The following is a 14,997-nucleotide window of genomic DNA, read 5'->3' as shown; positions in this document are numbered from 1 at the left end:
GATGTTTGTCGAATGTCATGTAAGCGTGCCAACAGTTCCCTTTTGACTGTACCACTATAGAGGGAACTCATAGACTATGTAAGACAAACCAAATGGCTTCTAAAACTGATTTCGATTCTAAAATTAGTTTTCCAAATGAGGAAACTGGTTCAGAAAGGGAAATGATTGACCAAAAATATCATTGCTCAACTAATGATTGCACTAAGTCCAGAGCCCAGGAAAATTTCTGTACTTTTTATTCAGAAAAAAAGATGAGACAGGCCTACAGGACTAGATGAGCCACACTGGAAAAAGTTCAGTATTGAAAATATATTTTGGATGACACTGACATTTATTCTTGAAAGTTTTTACTAAGTTATTAGATACTTGAATATTATAACAAGCTATATATTGTAATATAATTGCATTGAACCTATATGAATCCATTAACATTCTATATAAATAGGCTTTTGGATGTTATTTAGTCATTTGGTATAAAAGGATATATAATATTTATGAGCAAGGGTAGAGCTAGAAAAAAATTGTGAATTAAGAGAAATTTGTACTAGTGTGTCTTTTGCTTATAAATTAAAGATGCAAGTACATTAAAGATGTAAATAAATTAAAAATGAAAAACTCACCTTTATGGAAAGATAACTAAAAAGAGGTAAGAAGGCAACTTATAAATAACACATTTTAAAAATTTGTTTTTCAGGATCTAGTTCAGGTTCAAAATTAAAAGGTCCTGAACTGAGTTTAAAAGGCACCCAGCATGTCACGCAAGCAGGCCAGACACTGCATCTCCAATGCAGGTAAGTGACTGTTGGTTTGGGAATAATCTAGTCGCCATGCCTAAGGCACAATCATTCCCTGGCAGAGTAAAAAGGTAGGGACCTCAGTGATCTCCTGTGATCTGCAAAGTGCAAACCATACCATCCAGCTTCCCATGAAAGGGGATTCATGGGGAAGGGAGAGCATTACTCACTCAGGGAAATGGGGGAAGGGAAGTCCAGATAGTTCTGCGTTCTTCATTCTGAGGATTGTTCTGCAGTTTCTCTGAATGTGTTGCTTTCCCGTAAAGAGGAAGATGACTACACTTAAGAGAGGACCTCCACTTCCTAATCAAATGAATACTTAGGAACTGGTGCTGAGCCCAGGGCCCAGCCATAAATATGTTTTGTTTTCTTATCTGTGACTGTAGGGGGGAAGCAGCCCATCAATGGTCTTTGCCTGAAACGGTGACTAAGGAAAGCGAAAGGCTGAGCATAACTGAATCTGCCTGTGGAAGAAACGGCAAACAATTCTGCAGTACTTTGACCTTGAATGCAGCTCAAGCAAACCACACTGGCTTCTATAGCTGCAAATATCTAGCTGTCCCCACTTCAAAGAAGGAGACAGAATCTGCAATCTACATATTTATTAGTGGTAAGACTTGCATTTTCTACATCCTGTTTGCTGTCGCTTTGCAATGAGTCATAAATCTACCCTGGTCCATTGGAAGGGTTGCCTTCCTCGTGAGTGTGAAAGAAACGGGTTAGGATAGAGATTCCATCCTAGTTGTAGACATTTTCATGAATGTCAGTTTTAACCAGAATTGTCAAGGCCCGATCAGTCACTTGTGTGCTCCACAAAGAGAGAGACTGGTCTGTATAGGTGACCTCTGTACCCACAGCTCCTAGCACAGTATGTGGCCCATAGTTGGATGAATACGTGAATAAAAGGATTTTAGTTCTATTTCTTAGTTATTGAGAAGCCCAAAATAGAATACATGATTTTTGTCATTTAACACAGCTGCATTCTCTTATATGTTGGAACTGTAAAATACTGTTGTTTCTACTAATGAATAAACACAATGTTGCTGTTCTCTGGAATGCTATATAACTGGTTCCAATGGACAATGTTGTAGTATCTCATGTTCACTGAGGAACTACTACAATGACATGAGAACTGGCACTGACCAGGATACAGTGCAAAGGGTAAAAATGAATCATGTTTGATTCATTTTTTATGGTACTCGTAAAAAAAATCATTTTCATTCATTCATAATTTTTATGATACTGTTTTTCCTTCCTTAGAGAATGAACAAATGAAGTAACATTCAAAGGGAAGAAATGCAAAATCTTTTAAGAAGTAGAAACTCACAGTAAAATCGGAACCCTGAGAAAGAATAATAAAAATGGCCTGTCACTTTCTTCTTCCTTGTTTAGTTCCAGTCAATTTTCACATCTTGAGGGGATTAAAGAAAAAGGCACACACACACCAACAAGGCTGTAGAGAACACAAAGCACACAAACAAGGCTGTAGAGAACACAAAGCAATATTAGTAGGCATTTCAGACACAGAATCAGGTTTAAAAAAAAAAAAAAAAACAAAAACAAAAAAGAAAACAACCAACCATCAACTTCAATAGCTAAATATACATTGTAGGCCTACCTTCTGGTGAGTTCAAGAACTGGGTCTTTGCATTGGAGGTAGTACAATAGAATTAATGTTTTAGTGAGGTAGTTTTTGTGGTTTTTTGTTTGCTTGTTTTGTTTTGTTTTGTTTGAGATGGAGTCTCGCTCTCTCACCCAGGCTGGAGTGCACGATCTCAGCTCACTACAACCTCCGCCTCCCAGGTTCAAGCAATTCTCCTGCCTCAGCCTCCCGAGTAGCTAGGATTACAGGAGTCTGCCACCACTCCCGGCTAATTTTTTTTATTTTTAGTAGAGATGGGGTTTCACCATGTTGGTCAGGCTGGTCTCGAACTCCTGACCTCAGGTGATCCACCTGCCTCGGCTTCCCAAAGTGTTGGGATTACAGGCATGAGCTACTGCACCTGGCCATGAGATTTTTTTAAATTTGTGAAATAAGGCAACTAGACAGTGTTTTCCCTGAGCATAATATGTACATATCCAGATTCAAGATTAGTCTCAGGAGACAGCAGAACAGTTGCCTGTTATTGACAGTAACCTCTTTGTAGCTGCCATCAGCCTGATTTTGACTGAGCCACTTTCATGTCCCCAATCCTCCAAATTCTGTTTTGACATTTTGCACTTGGTCAGCGGGTAGATAACTGTAAGGGACTAACCATCCAAGCAGTTTGCCATCAAGGGATACAGTCAGCTCACTTCCACGTAAGAGCGGGAGGTAGGCCGGGGAACTTTGCTTGGGGAAGTCAACCTGCTTCTAAAGCAGGGATGAAAGGATGGCAGGCAGGAATAAGGAAGGGTGGAGAAGGTGCAGCATTAACAGCAGAGACTTTCAGAGAGGTACTTTTGTAGCTGAGGGGGAAAGAAAACATGGTTGATAGTGGTGGAAAAAGCCATATACTCAGCCATCTGTTCCCTTTCTCTAATTCCACATAGCATATTGTGTTCTTTCCGACATTTGTGGAGAAAGGAAAACACTGCAGTGAGTCACAGACTGCCCCTTTCTCTCTAGGGGAGAGGGAGAAAAATGTACTCATTCTAATATTTTCATAAAACTTTCTCCTATGGGTTTATCAGTCTGACTTGCAAATTAAACACTTAAATGAATAAAAAGAAAACCATCTGTTTTTGTTTTCTAACAAACAATGTTCAGCTATTTTCACCTTTAACTCCTCAACTATTCAATAGACATCATGGCTTTATGGAGCCAGGAAGTACAAGCCTCTGCACTCAGTCCCCTACTATCACAAAGGAGAGACGCTGCTACTTAGAATTAGTTCCATTTCAACTACACAACAGAGCAGATCTGGCAAACAATCATGACTTTGAGTGTCAAATTCACTGTTCATCTAAGCCCCGTGATGGCACAGTCCATGTCTGTCCTGGTTACTTTTATCTGCAATGTGCCTCCCTGGTAGAGAGCCTTGCACATACTAAGAAATCAATAATACTTGCTAAAGGAATAAATGAATGGATTAACAGGTGCTGTGTGGAATACTATGTTAAAATTGACATTGAGGATAAATTCCAGGCTTAGTGGGAAAAAGTGCCATGATTGATTATTGATGTCTCTTGTAAGACTGTGGGGGAGCAGTGGCCATTAGGTCATGTATTTATCATGTCTGCCTTCCTGTAATAGTCCACAACCATTCGCAGAAAATTACAAGTTCCAATATCATAAAACACTTGCATAATTTGCTAGACATCAGGAAATTATCTATCACAAAGATTGTTTTTGGATAAGGAAGGATTGTGAAATGCATTGTATTTCATAGGTTATTATGGAATACACACATATACATGCAAACATATGCTATGAATATTATATGAGCTCATTGGAAAAATTGGTGTGATAATATTATGAGACTACTATTTTAAAATAGCACTGATACTAAAAGATGTTGGAATCAATAATGGTAACCATAGAAGAGCCTTCTGAATCTTGTTTGCTAATTAATTTAATCAGCAAATATTTAGGAAACAGTCTATGAGCCTGTAACTGTACTACTGTGAATAGTAACACCTATTTTGTTGTTTGTTTCCTGGTAGGGTGATATTGGTCTCATAATCACACCTTATTAAAGTCCAAGATAGCTGTGATATAATCCGTTAAACAATCATAACTTTTCCGGGGAGCCTAATATTTTATGTATCTCTCTTTTCATTATTTTATTAACTCTCTCTCTGAGAAAATTTGATCTTCTGCTTGCATTGTTACTGAACACTTCCATGACAGGTTTGTTTTAGTTCAGGAGCACAAAACTTATCTCTGATGACTCAGAGCATTGTCTCTGGTACTAATAAAACTCCAACCATTTCCTAATACACAGCTGTGATTATTCGCCAGATATTAGCTTGATTATCATGTATTTATTATTGTTGAATATTTACTTTAGAATATGTTTGCGGGATTTCAGCCCCAATAAGCATCTGCAGATTATTGGGATTTCATTTTATTTTTCTCTGAGGATGAGTAACCGCATTTAGACACATCTTTTGAAAAGGTAGATTTGTAGTCTAATAGCGTTTTAAGAAAAAGAATCAGGAGTGTAGCTCTGTCTACATATCATGAAATCCAGCATGTAAATTATGAACAAACTATTACTTAGGCATTACTGATGGCCTGCTGTGTAACAGGCACCGTTCCCACCTGAGCACTGATTAGGATGTAACCTCTGATATGTAATGCTCAGAAAAATCAATATCAGCACTTTGTCATTCCAGCTTGTGTAAATCCACCAAACCTCTAGCATAATGTGTTAAATCAGTTTAAGTACCCAAGTAATTATATTTAACTACTTTACTTAATTACCGAATTATCTAGTAAATTTAAGTTTCCACTAATATAATAATTTCTTATCTTTGTTTCTTTTCGCTTAAACAAATGGTTGCATTTACTTTATGCCATATAATCCTCACAACCATCCAATGAAGCATCATTCTCTCCATTTTACAAGCGAAGGACCAAGAATCCACTTCACATCAGGGCTCTGTGGGGAGTCATGGGAAAGTGCTAGCACTGGAATAAGGCAGTTAGCTTTTCCCTTCACATTCTCAGTGGCAGGAGGAGATCGGAAGGGGCAAGACGGAGGCAGGAAGGCCAGATAGGGGCCTGCTCTGTGCATCAAAGCAGGTGGAAGGTGGTGTCCCGAGTTCACTTTGGTTGTGGTGGGGAAGGAGAGTTAATAGAATTGGGGGATTCATTGGCCTTGGTTATCAGAGGTTTAGTGGCTGATGGAAAGAGGGGAATCAGTGTGACACTCAGAATCCTGGAAGGGGCCCCTTGGTACCACAGCCAGGTGGAGCTTTGCCACACTGAATTACATTGATGCAAAGGCACCATCATTATCATCATCCTCTTTGGATATACCCTTGGTATGGCTTTTGAATCATAATAGTGGAAAATATGGTATGCATTTGTAAAAATTGCTTTGTTAAAAATGAATTGAATATAGCTACAAAATACCAGGTCATAAACAAAAACAAATTACAAAGCACCTCCTAATTATAACAGAATACAATTCTTCTACTAATTTCTAGAAGAATAGTAATGTTGGGGCTATTTAGGAGAACCTCATCCCCTTGGAGAGAAAAAGGAGCACTTTTGCACTTCTTTTCTGACACTCTGGTCTACACAGGAAATTGGCTGTAGGTCAGCCTTTTCTCACAGTTAGAAGATTTCATTGAAAATATTATTGTAATGTATTAGTTATGACTGTAAAGTAAGAAAACTGACCAGACAAGTTTTTTAATGGTATCTCCAAAGTGTTTAACATTTGTCAGTATCTTTAATTTAGTTAGCAAGACCTTAAACTTAGGGTGTTGAGCTCGTGACACCCCACACCGTGAGGTTAGCTTATATCTCTCTCTCACCAGCCGTAAGCTTCTAGGGTCTCTTTAAACATAATATCTCCTCTTGAAAAATTATAATCAAAAAGCAAAAATGATGGGGGTGGGTGGATCCCTTCTAGTTCATCCCTGTAAAAGAAACTCATCTCTTCTCTTCTGTTTCTCTTTACTTGATTGTTTTCCTCTCTGACTCCATTAAAGTCAATGGGTTGGAGCATTTTTACAACAAATTTTTCCACAGTTGATTTCCCCATATGCATAAAACTCATGAGATTTGCATAACAGCATAATTTGAGGTAGAAACATTATCGGATGCATTGGGTATATAACTGAAAGCAGTAGAATTTCTAACAACTTAGATATTCTGGGAGAGAATAATAATTATGCTTTTATATAAATGTGTTTAGTGGGGGGAAAAAAAAGCTCTACCTGGCTGAGCGAGTAGAAATCCTACCAGTGCAGATATTCTGATTCTTTTTTTATTTTTATTTTTACCTTTATTTTTAATTTTTTTGAGACAGAGTCTTGCTCTCTCGCTCAGGCTGGAGTGCAGTGGCGATTCTGAGGAGGATGCAATGAACTCATTTGTACTGAACTTCAGTTTTCCTTAAGAGCTTTTACTTAATTATCTCTGAGGAAAAGGGAGTTGGTATTTCTTCCATGTTATATATGAGAAAACAGCCTCAGTTACTTGCACGAGCTAGACAGAGCTCATACATTGAGAAGCCAGGATGAGGATCCAGCCAGGTTAGGGCTATTCCCCCTGCACTGGAGTTCTAGCTCTTGACATCAAACTATGAATGAGTTGTTGTTTCAATTGTTAAGAACATAGATTATATAGTTATTAAAATTTTTTAACCTCGAATTTAAATTTTTTCTTTTGAGGAAAAATTTACTAAGTTGAGCAGGGCTTTTTAAAATGTGCCTCCAAATTCATTAATGGGCTATGGAATCAAATGAATGGGTTGCAACCTGCATTAAAAAAAAAAAAAAAAAAAAAAAGCTGGGAGCTGGGGCATCCACCCATAGTCTCAGCTATTTAGGAGGCTGGGGCAAGAGGATCACTTGAGCCCAGGATTTGAGGCTGCAGTGAACTGTGATTGCACCTGTGAATAGCCACTGTACTCCAGCCTGGACAACATAGTGAGACCCTGTCTCAAAACAGAAAAACCAACCCAGGATAGAAAAGAAAATATCCAAGTAAATTGCAAAGAGTAAGGGTAAGTGTTGTTTAGTAAAACTATTTTTGTTTCAATTGTATACGCGCATATATTCATTTTACCCGCATAAATGTAAAGTACATATGTATATGCGTGTGTGTGTGTGTGTTTAATGGGTCTGACATAAAATGTACTTCCTATTATGAAAGTTAGCATAATAAGTTTAAAAATTACCAGGATAGGCCATAGCTATTATTTAGGTAAGCAGTGGCAATTGTAAGCACTCTGATTTTTTTGGGGCGTGAGGGCGCGGAGGGGCACACCAATACTGAAACAGAGGCCTGGAGAAAACGTGGCTGTGGAAAGAAGCCCTCTCCTTTAGCTGATTTGGGTCCACTGCTTTTGGTGGCTCTGTGCAATCCACTCATTTCATTCCTGAACTGAGTTTTCCCACTCGGAGGCTTGGCCCAGGAGTTTCCACCGGCAGGAACCTGTCTGCAGATGTTGATTACATACCTGCTCCACACAAGGCTCTGTTGTTTGTTCTGTGGGAGACATAAAAGGCAAAGTCACAGAATCCTGTAATTGTGAAGTCCCTCAGTTATTTTCTAGGACCATGGCTCACAGATTTGTGAGTATTTTTTAAAGCACGAGTTTTATTTTTTAAAGAATAACTATTGTTCCGAAGTGGGTCTCTAAGGAGTGAAGAGGGCTCTGTTAATAGCCCCTAATGGGGAGCGCTATTCTTGTTCTGTGAGGCGTGGCTGTTGCTCCAACACTGCCTGCCTTTAGATTCCTTCCCAGATCTGACACAATTTGGCACGTACAGGAGGCTCAGTCAACACTGCCCAGCTGGGTGATGGTTGGGCAGATGGTGTTTGTTGCCCAATCTGCCAGACTGGTATGGCAAGTCCAATAAACATCTCCATGGAACCAGCAGGGACATCAACAGAGTAGCAATCTGCAGGCTTCATCGCCTAGCCTCGCTGCCTCCACTTTTCCCCTGTGGGGATCAGAAGGACCCTTGTAAGGTGGGAATGCACCAGGAACGTGGTCCCTTCATCCCCAGACCAAAAGGAGGTGTTCATGCTTTCATGCAGGTCAGCACTGTGATGGGCAGAGAGCAGCACATGGCTGAACAGATTGCCAAAGCTTCAAAAATATGTCAATGGAATCACTGTCATAATTTCATGAGATAAACTTTAAAGAGAAAGTATTGTTTCTATTCATCAAAATTCTCCTCCAAGGGAAAATAAGCAAAAACAGTTTACATTTTGCAGGAAGAAAACAAGAAAGCTCCCAAAATAAAACCCAAACTCATAGCCACATTAGTTGGTTGAATTTTTTAGGCATAGATTTCTTAGGAAATCTATGACATGATCTAATGTTGCTTGGTTAATGTCTAGAGTCTTCTCTGGTTTTAAATTTCTGTTTTCCACATGGCCTCATTCTCTCCTCCCCCTGCCCATCCAAAGAGCTTCCCTCCCTTACTCATCTCACCTCTATCCCTAACATGTGGTTCCTTCCATGTATTTTCTGAAATGTGTGTTTCTTCTACCACTAATATTCCAGTAGGAACTGGTTTCCAAAGTTTTGATCAGGAATTGTCTAGGGTTCCTACCATAGAGTCACTTGAGTCCCTGCATTGCCAGGAGGCCACAAATGCAGACAGGTTGGGTGATGGATCCTGTTTTTCCTCTCACATCCCTACTGGATGCATTTGCTCAGGAGACTAGTGAACATGTTGGGGTGAACAAAGGTGGGACTCTCAGTCTCTGGATGACATGTCTGGAAACCCAAGTGAGATTCCTAGAATGGCAGCAACCTGAGACTGACGTGCATCTGCAGAATTGTCCTTCAAATTCTCTAAAGAACTCCTAGGCCAGGTGCGGTGGCTCACGCCTGTAATCCCAGCTCTCAGGGAGGCAGAGGCGGGAGGATAGCTTGAGCCCAGGAGTTCGAGACCTGCCTGGGTAATACAGCGAGACCCCGTTCTCCACAAAAAGGAAAAAAAAAAAAAAAAAAAGACGAGCTCCTAGGAATTTTCTGGCCCATCTGCACACATCTTCATCAAAAACCTAGTACAAGGTCAGGTTTTGCTGGATTTATTTTTTCATTTTGATGAAGACGTGAAAGAGGGGAAACAGATATTTCTAGGGTTTAAAATACACACTGATGATGTTGTTGTTTGCAGTTGCAGATTTTTTCTTGGGAATTAGACCCCTCTACATCCTGGCTGTGCACTCCCTCTAGGGCTGAAGTATGAAGGAGGTTATTCATTCTGTCCATCACTGGCAGGCAGCTGATTAGGACCACATGGCGAGAGTTTAGAGAACAGTAACTTAACTCTTAACCGTTTTCTTTTCCAGCTATGTGAAAATTGGATGGAAGACATTCTTGATATCTTTAAGCCCTGCCATGTCACATTTTCCTTCTAAAAACCTTTCTGTCAATAAACACCAAGGGAGTTTGGCTATAGACGACCCTGACATGTGATTGGGACAGAAGCCACTCATGTTGGTAGACTTGTTGGCAGTCAGGAACAAATGCATCTTCTCTCCTTGGCCCCTGCCCCAGACCATGTATTCTCCTAGAATGTCCTAGGAATTTCCTCCTTATCACTTGGTGTGTGGACTTGTAAAATGTTCAGGCCATTCCCTCAGAGAGAAAACAATTTCTGGGGCTCTCTAAAATCCATACCAGAAAAAAATTTCACATGCCATCTCTCTAGAGCCACATTGTTAAGATTTACTAGCAACAATGCAGTTATACATTGTCAGGCATTTAGTAGAACTATATAAGTACTCAAAAAGAATCAGAATGAACATAGTCCTGAATAAGCTACTTGGACACAACTTAAGACTTTGAAAAGTTGATGACTGTGGTGGAATTATGAAATCTAAAGATGGGCTGGGTGTGGTGGCCCATGCCTGTAATCCCAGTACTTTGGGAGGCTGAAGTGGGCAGATGACTTGGGGTCAGGAGTTCAAGATCAGCCTGACTGACATGGTGAAACCCCATCTCTACTAAAAGTACAAAAAAAATTAGCTGGGTGTGGTGGCGCATGTGTATAGTCCCAGCTCCTTGGGAGGCTGAGACAGGAGGATCGCTTGAATCTAGGAGGTGGAGGTTGCAGTGAGCCAAGATTGCACCACTGCCCTCCAGCCTGGGTGACAGAGCAAGGCTCCGTCTCAAGAAGAAAAAGAAAGAGAAGAGAAGAGAAGAGAAGAGAAGAGAAGAGAAGAGAAGAGAAGAGAAGAGAAAAGAAAAATCTAAAGGTGGTAATGAAGTCCAAAGGCAATAAAACTGACCATATTCTCATTTTTTCCCCTACAATCAAGAAGTGCAAAAAACAATGGATCAAAACTTTATGGTTTTAAGGATTTTTAAAAATCTCCCTCAAGTGATCTTTTAAGAAAAATAAGCAAGGGACTTTTTCAGAAGAAATCCCCTTAAGCTGAAAAGGCTTTACGTTTCTGGCATTTCATAACTTTAACAATGATAATGAAATGCTTGCCTTGCTTGGAGATGAGGAGGTGACCTGTTTTTATCTTTATGGTCCTTCCAGTTCTAATATTCTACAGTTTTTCCTTTAACTATTGAAAATATTTGTTGTGTGTCATTTGATGTATTTTTGCTGAATTATGTTGGCTAGCTGATTGTGTTGTTCAAAATAGGTAGCTTACTAAAGCAGTAAACACCCCTCCCTTCCTTCCTTCCTTCATCAAATATCAATTAATAAGCTACAGTTGAAACAACATGATCCAGGCTTCAGACTGGTTTCAAATCCCTGTTTGGATACTCACTAGTTCTTTGACTTTGGACAAATTACTTAATAAGGAGAATGGTTAACATTTAGGTGGATCTTAATCCATGCTGGGTGCCATCCTAAGCACTTTGCATTTGTTAACAGATTTTATCCTCACAACAATCCTGTGAAGTAGGGCTCTCATTTTAAAAATGAGATGTGTGTGCGTGTATGTGTGTGTGTATGATTTTTTTTTTCCTAGAGCAGTTTCAGGTTGACAGCAAAATTGAGCGGAAGGTACAGAGATTTCCTAAATACCCCTTGTCCCCACATACATTGTCTTCATTATCAACATTCCCCACCAGAGTGGCACATTTGTTTCAATTAATGAACCTACAGTGAGAAATCGTAATCACCCGAGTACAAAGTTGACATGAGGGCTCACCCTTGGTGTTGGACATTCTATGGGTTTGGAGAAACATACAATGACATGTATCTACTTACAGTACCATACAGAGTATTTTCACTGCCTGAAAATCCTCTGTGCTCTACTAAGTCATCCTTTCCTTAATCCCAACCCCTGGCAAACACCTATCCTTATCTTCTTTTTTTTTTTTTTTTTTTTTTGAGATGGAGTCTCATCCTGTTGCCCGGGCTGGAGTGCAATGGCACAATCTCACCTCACTGCAACCTCCGCCTCCTGGGTTCAAACGGTTCTTGTGCCTCAGCCTCCCAAGTAGCTGGGATTACAGGTGCCCACCAACACACCCAGCTAATTTTTGTATTTTTAGTAGAGACGGGGTTTCACCATGTTGGCCAGGCTGGTCTTGAGCTCCTGACCTCGTGATCCACCCGCCTCGGCCTTCCAAAGTGCTGAGATAACAGGTGTGAGCCACTGCGCCTGGCCGGCAAACACTTATCTTTCTTACTGTTTCCATTGTTTTGCCTTTTCCAGAATTCATGTAGTTGGAATCATACAGTATGTAGCCTTTTCAGATTGGCTTCTTTCATTTAGTAATATGCATTTAAAGTTCCTCCATGTCTTTCCATGGCTTAATATCGAATTTCTTTCTATTGCTGAATAATATTCCATCATATAAATATTTTTATATTCATAGTTTATATATTTTTATATTCATTACATAATTATATTCATAGTTTATCTACCCATTCACCTACCAAAGGACATCTTGACTGCTTCCAAGTTTTAGCAATAATGAATAAAGCTGCTATAAACATCCCTGTGCAGGTTTTGTGTGGATCTGATTCTTCAGATCCTTTGGGCAAATACCAAGGAGCATGATTGCTCAATTTTCGGGCAGTTGAATGGCTAGTTTTGTAAGAAACTGCCAAACCATCTTCCAAAGTGGCTGTCTCCTGTTGCATTGCCACCAGTAGCAAATGACAATTCCTATCACTCTGCCTCCTTGCCAACATGTGCTGTTGGCAGTGTTTTGGATTTTGACTGCTCTAGTAAGTACGTAATGGTCTCTCATTGTTATTTTAGTTTGCATTTTCCCAATGACATGAAGTGGAGCACCTTTTCATGTGCTTATTTGTGGTCTGTATGTCTTCTTTGGTGAAATGACCCATTTTAAACAGGGTTGTTTGTTTTCTTACTGATGAGTTTTAAGAATTCTTTGTATGTCTTGGAAAACAATTCTTTTTCAGCTGTATCTTTTGCAAATATTTTCTCCCAGTCTGTGCCCTGTCTTCTCATTCTCTTGATGTTGTCTTTTGCAGAGCAGGAGTTTTTAATTTTAATGAAATCCAGCTTATCAATTCTTTTGTAGATCATGCCTTTAGTGTTGCATCTAAAAAGCCATTGTCATACCGAAGTTCATCTAGGTTTTCTCCGGTTATATTCTAGGAGTTTTATAGTTTTGCATTTTACATTTAGGTCTCTATGATCCATTTTGAGTTGATTTTTCTAAAGAGTGTAAGGTCTAAACTCATTTTTTGTTCGTTGGTTGTTTGTATGTAGATGTCCAGTTTTTCAGCACCATTTATTGACAAGATGATTTTTGCTCCTTTGTCAAAGATCAGTTGACTGTATTTATGTGAGCCTATTTCTGGGCTCTATATTCTGTTCCACTGACCTACTTGTATATTCTTTTGCCAATATCACACTGTCTTGATTACTATAGCTTTGTAGTAAGTCTTGAAGTTAGGTAGTGTTAGCCTTCCAACTTTGTTCTTCTCCTTCAATATTGTGTTGGCTATTCTGGGTCTTTTGCCTCTGCATATAAACTTTAGGATCAGTTTGTCCATATCCACAAAGTAACTTCTGGGATTTTGATTGGGATTGCATTGAATCTGCAGATCAAGTTGGGAAGAACTGACATTTTAACAATATTGAATCTTTTTATACGAGATGAAATATCTCTCCATTTATTTAGTTCTTCTTCAGTTTTGTCCACCATAGTTTTGTAGTTTTCATCATATGTATAGATTCTTATACATATTTTGATAGATTTATGTCTAGGTATTTCATTTGTGGGGGTGCTAATGCAAATGGTATTGTGTTTTTCATTTCAATTCCACTTGTTTTCATTGCTGGTATATAGGAAAGCAACTGACTTTTGAATTTAACTTTGTGTCCTGCAAGTGCTATAGTCTCTTACTAGTTCTGGGGGTGTTTTTGTTGAGTCTTTTTGATTTTCTGTACAGATGATCACATCATCTGTGAACAAAGGCAATTTTGTTTTTTCTTTTCCTGTCTGTATACCTTTTATTTCTCTTTCTTGTCTTATTGCATGAGTTAAGACTTCCAGTGTGATGTTGGAAAGTAGTAGTGAGAGAGAACATCCTTGCCTTGATCGTGATATTAGTGGGAAATTATTATCATAGTCATCTCCATTTATTTCTCAGAAAGGGTAAGTAACTTATTCAAGGTTATATAACTAGTGCATGGCAGAGATGGCAACAAAGTTCTTGCTTGTAACCACCTCCCATAGTCAAGAGTGTATATGTGCAAAACATTTAGGACAGTGTTTGGTGTATAGTATGCAGTATATAAGTGTTTATTATTATTAATACTACCACTTATTATTACCATTTTTTGAGCTTGGTTTTCTCAACTGTAAAATGAGAAGAGTATTACTTCGGGGGCTACTAGGAGACTAAATGAGATAATATAGACTGCCTAACACTTCGGAGGCAGCAGTGATCAGTAGTAATCCCTATGTGTGAAAAACACTGTGCCAGACAGAGTAGGAAGTACAAAGATGATACCCACAGCTTTTAGGGGGCCTCCAGTTTGGTGGGTCAAAGACAATGAGTTACAGTTAACCATACTGCAAATCATGATGGGAAAAGAACAGTAAAAGGGTTATAGACGGCGAGTGCTCTGCCTGGGACATTCCACCCTTCCCCACTCCCCCCACCCAGCTCTTCTGTAACAGCTCACTCTTCCTCATTTTTCAGGTCTCAAGTTAAATATCACCCCTCTGGGAAGCACCCTAGGCCCTCCCAAACTTGGGATGGTGCTCCTACTGACCTTTCACACAGGACTGAACTCTCACAAGCTCTAAGGACAGGACTGAGTCCATCCTGCTTACCATGATAGCCCCCGGACCCAACACAGGGTATAGTACACAGAAGGTGCTCAGTAAGTCTTTGTCAAATGAAAGAAACATGGGATTTTTAAGTAGATTAGTCTTACCTGACTTCCTTGACTTTAAAAAGGAAATTGAGGGCACACTGAGAAAATGAGACAAATATGGGGGTCAAAATCACATCATGTGACTAAATCATAATCCCCAAATTTTCTAACAGACTAGAGCAGTGAACAGGGATTAGCAAAATGAGATTTAGCAGGAATACATATAAAGGCCTGTATTTGGCTTGC

The 14,997-nt window shown here is 39.4% G+C and overlaps 1 protein-coding gene across 4 annotated transcripts in view; it reads left to right on the top strand.

Annotated features, from left to right (window-relative positions):
* FLT1 (fms related tyrosine kinase 1) overlaps window positions 1–14,997 on the top strand; it is a 198,852-nt gene that overhangs the window by 28,045 nt on the left and 155,810 nt on the right. For all 4 annotated transcript variants that reach the window (XM_010362346.2, XM_030922464.1, XM_010362355.2 and 1 more), the window contains exons 2-3: window positions 695–791; window positions 1,181–1,404. In XM_010362346.2, the coding sequence (XP_010360648.2) occupies window positions 695–791; window positions 1,181–1,404 (321 nt within the window). The remainder of the gene's footprint in view (window positions 1–694; window positions 792–1,180; window positions 1,405–14,997) is intronic.

This window comes from Rhinopithecus roxellana, chromosome 18, assembly GCF_007565055.1.
Source record: "Rhinopithecus roxellana isolate Shanxi Qingling chromosome 18, ASM756505v1, whole genome shotgun sequence".
In the NCBI taxonomy this organism is placed as follows: Eukaryota; Metazoa; Chordata; class Mammalia; order Primates; family Cercopithecidae; genus Rhinopithecus; species Rhinopithecus roxellana.
The sequence above is the reverse complement of the archived record's forward strand: the minus strand, read 5'-3'. Positions and strand labels throughout refer to the sequence as shown.